We start from the raw sequence: 14,108 nt of genomic DNA, 5'->3' as shown, positions 1-14,108 counted from the left end.
AAAAAGGTGACATTTGAGCAATGTCTTGAAGGAGGTGAAAGATTACATCTTGTAAGATATCTACAGAGTGTTTCAGTCAGTGCAAAAGTTCTGAGGCAGATGGTGTCTTCTGTGTTTGAGAAAAGGCAAGAGAGCTGGGGTGGCAGAAAATAGAAAAAGATGAAGTCAGAGAAGGCGGGCGGTATAGAGAACAGATTGTGTAAGGCCTCATGAGCCAGTGTAAAAACTTTGATTTTTACTTTGGAAGAAATGAGGAACCACTGAAAGGTTCTGAGAAGACATAATGATCTGGTTTTTGTTTGATAGGTCCCTCAGGCTAATGAGAATAGACTGTAGGCAAGCAAGGATGGAAGCAGGCAGAAATCATCAATATAAAGAAAAAAGATGGGGTGGACCAGGGTAGAAACACAACAGAGGTTGGGAGAACGAGTCAGATGCTAGATATATTTTGAAGGTAGTAAGATTTGTTCACAAATGTGAGGCAGAAGAGAATCAAGGATAAGTCTAACGTTTCTGGACTGAGCAAATGGAAGGAGAGATGGCCACTAATAAAGAAGGAAGACATGGAGGGTAGAGTAGGTTTTACTATTTTCTGTTTGGGGAGAGTGAGAAATTCAATTTGGACATATTATGTCTGTCTGATATGTCAAGTGGTGCTGTGGAGTAGGCAGCTGGATATACAAGTCGTAAGGTCAGGAAAGAATTATGAGCTGGAAGAAGTTAGGGAGGAGCGAGCACACACATTATACGTAAAGCCGTGAGACTGGGTAAGATCCCTAAGACAAGTACTGGTAGAGAATTCTAGCAAAGAAACAAACCCCCTTTGTGGAAATATGATACAATTTTTCAAAAACATTTTACATGTCTTCAAAATAAACTTTAACTTAAATATCACAAATGAAATTAAACTTATCACTAAATTATAAGATAGAAGAATTTCTAAATAAGGTATTTTCTCCAATTTTTATATACTAGACTACTAACCTGCCTTTATTATAAAATGATTTGTGCTACAGGTGTTAAATTTATTGTGTCTAGTTAAATAAATCAAACAAGAGAACAACAAAAAACTTTTTAAAAAAAGTTCTTCTGAAATTTTTTTGGCTAAAATTTTATTGTACATATTTCAATGATCTAGAAAGTAGGTAAATCAATCACTTTTAAGTTTATTTAAATTTAAAGATGAACAGATGAAAAGTTCCATACTGTTATGATTCTATTAGTACAAATACACTATTCTTGAAATAATGTAACTATAACAAAGGTTAAGATAAAAGTGCTACTAGCATTAGAAATAGCAATAAAGAACACGCACACTTAAGAGGTAAGGTAATAATGGCATCTAGAAAGCATTAACAAGGGGAACACATTCTTTTTTTTTCAGGGAGGGGGGATGGATTCTTTGAATGAAATTTAGGGATACTGTCTCTCAACACCTTTTAAAAAAAGTAGTTAAGAAAGTTCATCTCCTACATGAGGCCACTCCATCAAGACTGGGAGAGGGGGCTGTTTAATGCATAGAAACAAACACAGAAGAGTAAAAAAAAAAAAAAAAATTTAAAAAACAGAGGAGTACGTTCTAAATGAAAGAAAAAGATAAAATCTCAAAAAAAGACCTTAATGAAACAGAGATAAGTGAGTTCAAAATAGCAGTAATAATGATGCTCACCAAGGTCAGCAAAACAATGCATGAACAAAGTCAGAGTTTCAACAAATAGAAACTATAAGAAAGTACCAAGCAGAAGTCACAGAGCTGAAGAGTATAATAACTGAACTGAAAAACATAATAGACGGGTCTATAGCAGACTGGATGAAGCAAAAGAATGGATCCCTGGGGCGCCTGGGTGGCTCAGTCATTAAGCGTCTGCCTTCCAGTCAGGTCATGATCCTGGGGTCCTGGGATCAAGCCCTGCATCGGGCTCCCTGCTCAGCGGGAAGCCTGCTTCTCCCTCCTCCACTCCCCCTGCTTGTGTTCCCTCTCTTGCTGTCTCTCTCTCTCTGTATCAAATAAATAAATAATAATAATAATAAATCTTAAAAAAAAAAAAAGAATGGATCCCTGAACTCAAAGACAAGGCTGATTCAATCAGAGCAGCAAAAAGTGGAAGAATGAAGATGGCTTAAGGGACTGAAAGGACAATACCAAGCAAATCAATATTCGCATTATAAGGGCCCCAAAAGGAGGAGAGTGAGAAAGGAGCAGAAAACTCATCTGAAGAAACAATGGCTGAAAATTTCCCTAACCTCGGGAAGGAAGCAGACATCAAGATCCAGGAAACCAAGAAAGTTCCAAATACAATGAACCCAATGGAATATTACTCAGCAATATAAAAGAAGGAAATCTTGCAACTTGCAACAATGTGGATGGTCCCTGGGGGCATTATGCTAAGTGAGACAGAGAAAGGCAAATGCCATGTGATCTCACCTGTGAAATCAAAACAGACAGACAAACAAAAACCCTCAGAGATAACAGAATGGATTAGTGGTTGCCAGAGGTGGGTGGGTGGGGGGAAAGGATGGATGAAGGGGGTCAAAAGGTATAAACTTTCAGTTATAAAATAAGCCCTGGGGATGTACTATCAGGCATGGTATCTACAGTTAATACTGTATTGTATATTTGAAAATTGCTGAAAAAGTAGATCTTAAAAGTTACACACACACACACACACACACACACACACACACACACACACACAAACTGTAACTATATGGTGATGGGTATAAACTAGACTTATTGTGATCATTTTACAATATATAAAATATCAAATCATTAAGATTGTACACTGGAAACTAATATAATGTTACAGTCAATTGTATATCAATAAAAAATAAGTTCACAGGTAAAAAAAAGTGTATACAGTTAATAGTAACAGCATAAGATTTTTTTTTTTTTTTTAAGATTTTATTTGGCAGAGAGAGACAGCGACAGAGGGAACACAAGCAGGGGGAGTGGGAGAGGGAGAAGCAGGCTTCCCGTGGAGCAGGGAGCCCGATGCAGGGCTCGATCTCAGGATCCTGGGACCATGACCTGAGCTGAAGGCAGACACTTAACGACTGAGCCACCCAGGTGCCCCCAGGATAAGATTTTGTAGTCAGACAAAACTAGGTTCTGGGTCCACAGCTTACATGCTGTGCAACCATGGGTATATTATTTTACCTTTCAGGGTTCCAAATTCATCCGAAAGAATTTCCAATCTTGTAAGGTATTGTGAAAATTATGCAGTGTGTATGCAGACATTTGTGGTGTCTGCCTATTCAAAAATCCCATAAGTCATAAGCATCATATTTGTAAGGATTTTGCATCTCTTGGGGCACAGCTCACTGGATTGGGCTGAGTGAACATTTGACCAAACTTGAGGAACTGGTACCCAGAGTCTATGAGTCTCTCTCTGTGTGACTGGAAATGAACTATAGAACTTAGGGGCTGCAGGGCAGCTATATTTTCTCATGTAAGCTAAAGAATAAAGGAAGCGAGTCTGCAGAGAAAAGAATGAAACATACTGCAATAGAGCCACCCTATGACCCAGCAATTGCACTCCCCAAAGGCACAGATGTAGTGAAAAGAAGGGCCATATGCACCCCAATGTTCACAGCAGCAATGTCTGCAATAGCCAAACTGTGGAAGAAGCCGAGATGCCCTTCAACGGATGAATGGATAAAGAAGATGTGGTCCATATATACAATGGAATATTACTCAGCCATCAGAAAGGATGAATACCCAACTTTTACATTGACATGGATGGGACTGGAGGAGATGATGCTAAGTGAAATAAGTCAAGCAGAGAAAGTCAATTACCATATGGTTTCACTTATTTGTGGAACATAAGGGATAGCATTAGGAGAAGGAAGGGAAAAATGAAGGGGGGGATGTCAGAGGGAGAGATGAACCATGAGAGACTATGGACTCTGAGAAACAAACAGGGTTTTAGAGGGAGGGGGGAGGGGGGATTGGTTAGCCCCCTGATGGGTATTACTGCATGGAGCACTGGGTGTTATACGAAAACAATGGATCGTGGATCACATCAAAAACTAATGATGCATTGTATAGTAACTAACATAATAAAATAAAATTAAACTAAAAAAATAAAATAAAATAAAGGACCTGAATTCATCTGCAACAGACTGTGAAGTTCAAGCCTTAGGGCACTAGCAAAAGCTGAAGAGGTCTATCAAAATACCATCAACATTTTTCACAGAGCTGGAACAAATAATACTAAAATTTGTATGGAACAAGAAAAGACCCCAAATAGCCAGAGGAATGTTGAAAAAGAAAACCAAAGCTGGTAGCATCACAATTCTGGACTTGAAGCTCTATTACAAAGCTGTAATCACAAAGACAGTATGGTATTGGGACAAAAACAGACATACAGATCAATGGAACAGAATAGAGTACCCAGAAAGACCCTCAACTCTAAGGTCAACTAATCTTCAACAAAGCAGGAAAGAATATTTAATGGAAAAAAAAGATAGTCTCTTCAACAAATGTTGGGAAAATTGGACAGCCGCCTGCAGAAGAATGAGCCTGGACCACTTTCTTACATCATATACAAAAATAAACTGAAAATGGATGAATGACCTAAATGTGAGACAGGAATCCATCAAAATTCTAGAGAACACAGGTAGCAACCTTTTTGACTTCAGCTGAAACAACTTGCTAGACATGTCTCCAAAGGCAAAGAAAAAAAGAAAAAATGAACTATTGGGACTTCATCAAGATAAAAAGCTTTCACACAGCAAAGGAAACAGTCAACAAAACTAAAAGGAAACCCACGGAATGGAAGAAGATATTTGCGAATGTCTTGTCAGATAAAGGGCTACTATCCAAAACCTATAAAGAACTTATCAAATTCAACACCCAAAAACCAAAAAATTCAGTCAAGAAATGGGCAGAAGACATGAACAGACATTTCTCCAAAGAATACACACAAATGGTCAACAGACACATGAAAAAAATGCTCAACATCACTTGGCATCAGGGAAATACAAATCAAAACCACAATGAGATACCATCTCACACTGGTCAGAATGGCTAAAATTAACAACTCAGGAAACAATGGATCATGGTGAGGATGTGGAGAAAGGGGAACCCTCTTAACACTGTTGGTAGGAATGCAAACCAGTGCAGCCACTCTGAAAACAGTACAGAGATTCCTCAAAAAGTTAAAAATAGAGCTACCTTATGACCCAGCAATTGCACTCCTAGGCATTTACCCAAAGGATACAAACATAGTGATTTGAAGGGGCACCTGCACCCCAATGTTTACAGCAGCAGTGTCCACAATAGCCAAACTATGGAAAGAGCCCAGATTTCCATCGACAGATGGATAAAGAAGATACACACATACATACAATAATGGAATACTACTAAGCCATCAAAAAGAATGAAATCTTGCCATTTTGCAATGACGTGAATGGAACTAGAGAGTATTATGCTAAGCAAGATAAGTCAGAGAAAGACAAATACCAATGCTTTTATTCATCGGTGGAATTTCAGAAAAAAAAACTGATGAACACAGGGGAAGGCAAGGAAAAATAAAGATGAAAACAGAGAGGGAAGCAAACCATAGGAGACTCTTAACTCTAGAAACAAACAGGGTTGCTGGAGGGGAGGTGGGTGGGAGGATGGGGTAAGGGCATTAAGGTGATGGGCATTAAGGAGGGCACTTAAAGTAATGAGCACTGGGTGTTGTACGCAACTGATGAATCACTAAATTGTACCTCTGAAACTAATAATACAGTATATGTTAATTAAATTTAAATAAAAAATTAATTTATACTTTATAAAAAAACAAAAACAAAAACAGTAGAGGTTGTGGCAAAAAGCAGTTGGGAAGAAAGTGTTAAGATTCACTGAAGGTACAGGCTAACCTACTGGCTGGCTAGATTCCTAGAGAGAAAAAGTGAAAGGGACACCTGGGAAAAGCACTCTCGGGAACAGAAAAAAATCTCAAACATTAACCTAAGGAGTTTTTCCTTCAGAGGAACCAGAACACATCAGTCTGTGAAGCAATTTATACCACAGGGCATCACTGAAAGCAACAGAATAATCAGTTGGCAATTGATGGAGCTTAACTGATGGTGTGGTCAGAGAAAGAGTCACAGAAGATCACATATTATACGAGATGTCTAGAATAGGCATATCTGTAGAGACAGGAAGTAGATTAGTGACTGCTTATGGATGGAGAGAGAATAGGGTTCAAGGGAATTCTAAAGCTAAAGGGTAAGGGGTTTATGAGGTGATAAAAAGGTTCCAGAATTGACTGTGGTCTTAGTTCCATATATCTGAGTATACTAAAAATTACTGAATTGTATACTTTAAATGTGTGAATTGCAGGGTATGTGAGTTGTATCTCAACAGAGCTGTTATTTAAAAATCAGCACAATGTAAAACAGTTTAAATGTTGTCAGGAACACACCCAGGTTTCTCAGAACTACTTCCTCCCCCTTTTTTTTCTCTTAAATCTCAGTCTTCCCAGTCAATTCCCACTTTTGGTGAATGAGCCCCCTGAGGACCCTGATGGCACTTCCCAATGGCTCCAGAATGAGGATACTGCCAGACTAAGGAAGAACTGCCTGGAGAACTTGTTAATAATGTATATTTCAAGTGTCATGCCAGAGATACTGAGTCATCAGGTTCACAACTGGGCCCAGAAACTTGTATTTTAAAAAGCATCCCAAATACTTTAAATGTTCATACAGGTTTGGTGACAATTCATGGCAGATAACATACTCCAGAACATTCTTTCTTAATTCAACTGGGCTGACTCCCTTTCCTGCCTCTGAATTCCCCACCTCAGACACAAAGAACTAACTTTTCAGAAGTTAAATCCACCTTTTATATATATTTTCTAACATTTTAATTAAGCAACAACTATACTGTGAATATAACAGGCCTACATGTACATTAAAGACTTCTCCTTATAAATACAAACACTGGAGAGAAAGCTCATTTTTAAAAAAGTTACTTTTCCTTTGATAGAAGACCTTTTTTTGGCTGCTAGGTTCTTTCAAAAATTAATTTCTGATAAGAATATTTTTAGGTTTTCATGCATTATAAAACAATTTCACAAAGGTAAAACTTTTAAAAATTAAAAAAAACTAAGAACGAACATGTCAGGACACATCACAAAACTAAGATAACAAAAACAGGAAATAAACATCACACAATAATAATGTGAAAACATTAAATCAACTTATTTAGGTTAAAGCAAAGTTAAATTTTACTTACAAGACATTTTAATGGCTTATGATTCATTTTCTCACAATTTCTACTGAGAAAACCTGCTGGATGAAGGCTTTAAGAGAGACTTGCTAAAAATTGGAATAAAATCTTTGGAGGCTATGAAAACATATCTTCAAGTGTTATAAATAGAACAGACTGTTACAGTTTTGAGATTGGAGGTTTCTAATCACGCTTTGAAAGTGAACAGTCTTAATGACCTTTAAAGCATCATTGTGTATTTTATGACATTATGATCATTCATTGATAGCTGTCAACTTAGGCCATTTAAATGCAAAAGTTCTTTCAAGAAGGAAACAATTTTAGTATGTTAGGGAAAACAGAATGCACCTCAAACTTTTTTACTCTGTATCTCCTCTGCCAAAAGCTTATAATGGCTACATACAAAGATAACAGCTCACTGGAAACAGGATTATGTAACTAAAATATGCTTTTAAGGAACAAATAGGAAGGAAGGCAATGTCCAATGAAGAACTCATTCACATTCTGACAGAAGCCACATTTATGGAAATGATGGGGAACGTTCTATCGCAAAATGTCTTTTTATATTGTATACTGACAGAAGAAAAACCTGTAGGAGAAATCAGTTTAGCTATACTGGTTTCGTAAATGTAAACACAGGCATTATTTCTAAAGGATCAATGAACAAACAAGGTATTCATGCCAGTTAGCAATGTCCTCTTCTCAGGTGAACAAAACAGTAGATAAATCTGTGTTTTTATAGCACTGAACTCAATTTCAAAATCAGTGTATACTTTTACATGAAGTACTACTTTTCTATATTCAACAACAAAGACAACATAACTAGAAGACTCCCCAACTTCCAGAGTTGTAAACCAATAAATCTGCCCTTGACCTAAATCAGGTATATATTTATTTGACTTCTGGTACAAGGGTGGTAAGCCACAGTTGTATTTTAAATATAGCACTTTCCTTCTGAATAATGCCTTATTTTTATCTCCTATAAACTGGACATAAAATGAACACGACAAGGGATTTTATTTTTTTTTCTTAAGTCACAAAACGTAAACTGTAAGAATAACTTGCTTATACCCAAGGCAATGCAATACTCCAAAAGTCAACCAAATGAACTTTGAACAAATTTGGTCTTCTCAATAGTTTGCAGGGACATAAGCAGTGAAAATTCTAATAATACGGGGCATCTGGGTGGCTCAGTCATTAAGCGTCTGCCTTCGGCTCAGGTCATGATCCCAGGGTCCTGGGATCGAGTCCCACATCAGGCTCCCTGCTCAGCGGGAAGCTGGCTTCTCCTTCTCCCACGCCCCCTGCTTGTGTTCCCTCTCTCACTGTCTCTGTCAAATAAATAAAATCTTAAAAAAAATATTCTAATAATACTACAATTGTTTTGTCTATTAAACCTTCTAAAATGGAACAACTTCCTGGCAGTGTGGAGGAACAAAGAATATGCAAACTGTAATAGCAGTGAAATTTTACAGTAAGTTTAATACTGTACTGACAGCTAAAATGCGTACCTCATGTTAAAAAATGTTGGAAAGCTCTCTGCTATCACTCATTATAAGGTATCTTGTGTTGTTTTGGCTATGCAAAGGAATTTGAAGAAATTAAAAACAGAGCTATAGCATATAGGAAGGACATCATAATCTACAGAGGAGTAAGACTGGCCATTCCTTTTTTAAGCAGATGGGGGGAAAAACTAGGCAGCTTTAAATAATTAGTAATTGAAGGGAACTGCTCTATTATATGTATGGACTTGATAATAAGCCCATTAACTGTGGTACAAAACAACAAGAACACTTTTTCAAACCAAAGTGTTCCCTTTAGGATTCTCTCTGTGGTTTCCAATGATAGATAAAAAAATTGGTAACCATGTTTTTAGAATAGGCAATATTTTCAGATGTTTACAGAGTACACATCTTTTATATTCATCACAACCAACCACGTAAAAAAACCTGGCTTTTTTAACTGTGAAGGGCCAAGAAATAAAAAGTTTTAACAAGGAACATTAAGCAAAAAATTTTCTTACCATTTTAGGCATTTTTGTCTCCATCTATAATTTTCTATTCAAATAATATCTTGATAAATATAGCTAATATGGCCAGTTATTAACATTTGCTACCTGCTCTGTTAGCAAACCATATACTAGATGTATAGCCTACATAGACGGCCAGAATGACTTAGATACCCATTGCTTCAAGACATGACAACAGAATTAATGAGTTTAATTTGAAATTTTTTAATTTGAAATGTTTATGCAAACATTTAAAATCAAAGAATAGAATGGCATATAAATTACATATTCTACATATTTATATATGGTCATGACATATTCAAGTGTGACTAAAAGACATGGTTGGTGTGCAAGAGTAAATTTTATTAAGATGCCACCATAAATACGAAAAAGGCACATTTCAATTGATACAAATATATCCTGATAATCTATAATGTGAGAGATAGTATGTGATAAATTAATAAAATCTTGCAAGTCTTATCCACCAAAATTTCAGTGCCAAAGGACAATGCTGACTGTCCTTAATTTGGATTGAGATAACTTTTATTTGAATGACTTCTCGAAAAATGTTACCAAGTGAAATATAAATTCCTTTTTTTATGGTCTATAATGAGTCAGATAATAATTGCTGAGGGAACTTAACCATTTTGTGATTCAAATGGCTTGTAGAACAACTGAAGTTATGTCTATAGGAATACAGATTAAAGAGTATAACCTCCATGAACCAATACAGCAGGCCCACACACTTGTTGAACTGGCCTAGTATTTGATTAAAATGATAAATCACTGAATATGGCCAAAAGACAATCAAAGCAGACTGTCTATAATTCTGACACTTAAACCACTTATCTTATTTTTTACTTCCTAAAAATGGAAGGTATTTTAGGAGGTATAAAAATAAGAAAATTATTCAGCAAAATATGTCCAGTGGCTTTCCATTATACACAGAATAAAATACAAAGACATCTACCCCTATGTGATCTAGCCCCAGGCTACTTTCCACCTCACCTTTCACCACTCTACCTCACCATCATGTACTTCAGACTAGCAGCCTTCTTGCTGGTCTTGGAGTACACCAGGCACCCCAGGGCAATGGTGACTCTCTTTGCCTGGAATGCCCTTCCCTTGGTTATCTTCATCCAGATCTCTGTTCAGATATTACTTCCCCAGTAAAAACTTCATGACCACTGTATTTAATGAAGCACTGTCTGTCATTGCTCTCTACCCTACTTTTTTAATACTACATATCATTCCTTGACATTGTATCTTCATTTTGTCCATCTCACCCCACTAGAATGGCTAAAGACTTGCTGTGTTCACTGATGAATCTCCAGTGCCAAAAACAGTGCCTGGCACACATGTAGGTGCTCAGTAAGTATCTGGCAAATTAATAAAAAAAATGAAAACACATTTAATCCACAAATTCTAGTTGCACATTATGAATTAGGCACTCTAAGCTCTAGATACCCATATGATCTACCATAATCTCTCCTCTTAAGAAACTAAGCAGGAGGTAAAAACACAAATATGAAAACAACATGTTATACTTGGATAACATACAAAGAATTAATACATAGAATTATTAGGAACAAGAGAAGTGTTGGCCAATCACAATGGACTAAAAACAGTCCATTGTCTTTAATAAGTAGATCACTGATGACCTTAACCAAATGTGCCCTCAGCAGGAGACTACACCCAGTTAAAAACAGATGAGGTAAGGAAAAGGGAACAATTTCAAGATTTTTTGAATAACTGATTTAACAAGTAGCATTTTCATTCTAAAAATATAAAAGATTAATATTAAAGAATTTGTAACTTCAAGTGCTATTAATCTTTTCATATAAATATATATATGCATTAGTATTTTTTAGGTTATACAGCCATTAAGAGTAAATTAGCATACAGTTAAATTAAAATACACACAAAACATTCCTTACCTGAATTTCTAAAATCATTCTTTCAATCTCATCTTGTTGGCTATCTATTATCTAAAACACAGGAAATATATCAGTGTGAATCAAAATTTTTTCCATTGCTTTTTAAAAGTACCAATATTTCAAGAAAACAAAAGCACAGGAAATAATGAATTTCTCTTTTAAAAATCAGGGTTTGATTTTTTTTTTTTTTCAAAAGTATTCATACCAAGTATCCTTTAAATAGACATATGATTTAGATCACACATACATAAAACTGCAAAAGTCTTCCTCTGGTTCTTGATAAAACTCTGCAATTTATAAAAATAACTTTGAAACAGACATTCAATAATTTAGGAAGGAAAAGATATCCTTTTGTTTTGCTAAGAATATAATTTCCTTAGTTTGGCTTTTACGAAAATTTAAATTATTTAAATTTACTTAAATTGTCACTTTCTTTCCAAATAAAAAGTTCAAACTAAGCTATTACCAAAAATATAAAATAAAATAGCTATAACTTATATATCTATATGCAATCATCCAACATAATACAGATTTCACATTTATTACCAAAGACATGAACTGACCTTACTAGCATTCTCATTTTGTTCTCTCAGGTTATCATTTTCATTCTGAAGCTGTTTTGCATCCAACATGGGAAGGCGAATTCCATCTTCAAGGCATCTTTCTACTTTTTGCTGCAAGCTGTATGTTTTAGAAAGACAATTAAAGACAATCCACTCTGTGTGCTGATTTTGGTAGATGACTTCAACATAAATGAAGTCCCTTCTTAGGGTCAACAGTATTTTTTAATCAGACAATAATTGAGACCTACTGCCTACATGAATACACTCAAGTACCTACACGTCACGCAAGTAAGAAACATAACGGAAGCTGACCACCTTTTCAGAAATGGCAGATCTGAGATGAGAATCAAGAGTTGCTTAGTATGTGACCTCCTTAGGCCCTAACAAAGCTCCTCATGACCCTAGTGTGAGCTCTGCAACCTAAATCCTGTTCTCTCCTCCTCCCCCAGAAGCAAGGGTTCCTTGGTTACGATGAACGCGTTAGGGAACCCAAGAATAAGGACATGTGTCTTTTACCTTCATTCTGAGCTTAGCAAAAGTTTGTCCATGTGGACAGTTGTGGCCAAAACCAGTAGAATTACATTTCTCCTTCATTGGTAAGAGCAGCGATCTATTTACTACTTTACCTAATAGTTTCTCATGCTATTCATGGCACAGAGTTGCAATGCAGAAGAGGAAACAACAAAAGGAAGCCCTTCTGGTACGTTATATATAAAATATAAAAGATCAAAAGGTGTTAGTCTTGAGAAAGAAAGAACAGTCACGTTTTGGTTAAAAGGAACTACGCCATTAACAATAATGACCAAAATCAAAACAGACAGACACCTAGGAATAGTTCTACTCTAGATTATAATATTCAAGAGCTGCAGACTTCCTATAGTTGGGGTTTTCTTTCTTTTTTTTTTTTTTTAAAGCTTTTATTTATTTATTTGACAGAGAGAGACACAGTGAGAGCGGGAACACAAGCAGGGGGAGTGGGAGAGGGAGAAGCAGGCTTCCCGCTGAGCAAGGAGCCCGATGCGGGGCTCAATCCCAGGACCCTGACATCATGACCTGAGCCGAAGGCAGACGCTTAACGACTGAGCCACCCAGGCACCCTGGGGTTTTGTTATTTTCATTATCTTTCTTCTTTCAAATACTATGGCTTTCTTGTGCTTTCTCTTTCAAAAAAAAAAAAAAGTTAAAGAAATGCCATATCTAGATTCTGGATAAAGAATTGAGTCTTTAAAAAAAAAAGAATTGACAGTCTTAACATGGTACAATAAGGGCTTCCAATATGTTAATAAATAATGGCACCAGAGAAGTTTTTTATGTATTATGAATGCAGTGTACTGCTTTGTAATGTTTTTACTTATCATAAAAGTATTTGCTTTTTCAGTCTAAAAGTGAAAAATACATCATTTCTATTTCAGAATAAGTTTTTTCCCCTCAATTCAGGGGCAAAACACTACTTGTATGTATTTATAACATTCCAAGAGAAATAAATTATATTAAAACTACTGAGGTCTTTAAAAAAATGAACCAGCTATGAGAAGGGAACAGTGTACTCTGTAATGAAAAAATACCAAACAAGTCTTCTTTCACATACACATTCTCATTTATGTTATGAAGCATGCTCACTTAGAAAAGTAATCTCTTGAATAGCGAAGGTACCGACTATTGCATTATTAGGGACCCCATCCACATATTTTGCTTCCATTTTTATTTCTAATGGAAAACTTTAATCTGATTTTTAAATACCAAAAGTTCTTATATATATTCATAAAGCAATTAACTTAGAAATATTATATAGGCACAGATAAATGTAATATAATTCACAGTCACATGTACATCTGAAGTTCTTCTGGAACCAAGGAATACTTTATCATATAGCTGAGGAAGCTGAAATAACACCCCAACCTCCACAGTTAAGTGACACCAGAACCATGTAGGTACTGAAGAATTACAGAAGACCTTCTTTGGTCCTTCACATCTATATGAATTCAAGAGAAATTTTCTGGGATGCTATCATATCAGAGAGTACTGAGGTAAAGAAATGAAACATGGATTCTGAAATGCACGGTACTAAGTCTTTCTAATCAACAGTACTAGGCTCCATGTTCTCTAAAAACCTAACGAAAGAGAAAATCTAAATAAAAAAAAGAGAAGGTATAATATATTAAATATGTAAAAGCACACAATGGAGCAAAACAAACAAATTATTTTCAGGTGTTTCCAATTCTGTTCATAAAATGGCACAGCTTGAGATGTGATCAAAATGCCCCATAAAACAGAACAGATACATTACCTCTTCTCATTTCATCTAAGATGAAAGAAAAAGAATATATGGTTGAGTAAGTGGAGGTAAGGAAGCTGTTTTGAGACTAGACAATAGAATA

The 14,108-nt window shown here is 35.9% G+C and overlaps 1 protein-coding gene across 1 annotated transcript in view; it reads right to left on the bottom strand.

Annotated features, from left to right (window-relative positions):
- The window catches only part of CEP85L (centrosomal protein 85L), a 164,599-nt gene that overhangs the window by 14,510 nt on the left and 135,981 nt on the right, over positions 1–14,108 (bottom strand). The window contains exons 9-10 of the mRNA XM_028117027.1: positions 11,731–11,848; positions 11,168–11,218 (exon numbers count right to left, since the gene is read on the bottom strand). Of these exons, the coding sequence (XP_027972828.1) occupies positions 11,168–11,218; positions 11,731–11,848 (169 nt within the window). The remainder of the gene's footprint in view (positions 1–11,167; positions 11,219–11,730; positions 11,849–14,108) is intronic.

The sequence above is a fragment of the Eumetopias jubatus genome, unplaced genomic scaffold, assembly GCF_037043125.1.
Source record: "Eumetopias jubatus isolate StellerSeaLion01/CBP00866 unplaced genomic scaffold, mEumJub1_p1.0 scaffold_6, whole genome shotgun sequence".
Lineage (NCBI taxonomy): Eukaryota > Metazoa > Chordata > Mammalia > Carnivora > Otariidae > Eumetopias > Eumetopias jubatus.
Note: the sequence above shows the minus strand (reverse complement) of the source record. Positions and strands in the feature narration are given on the sequence as shown.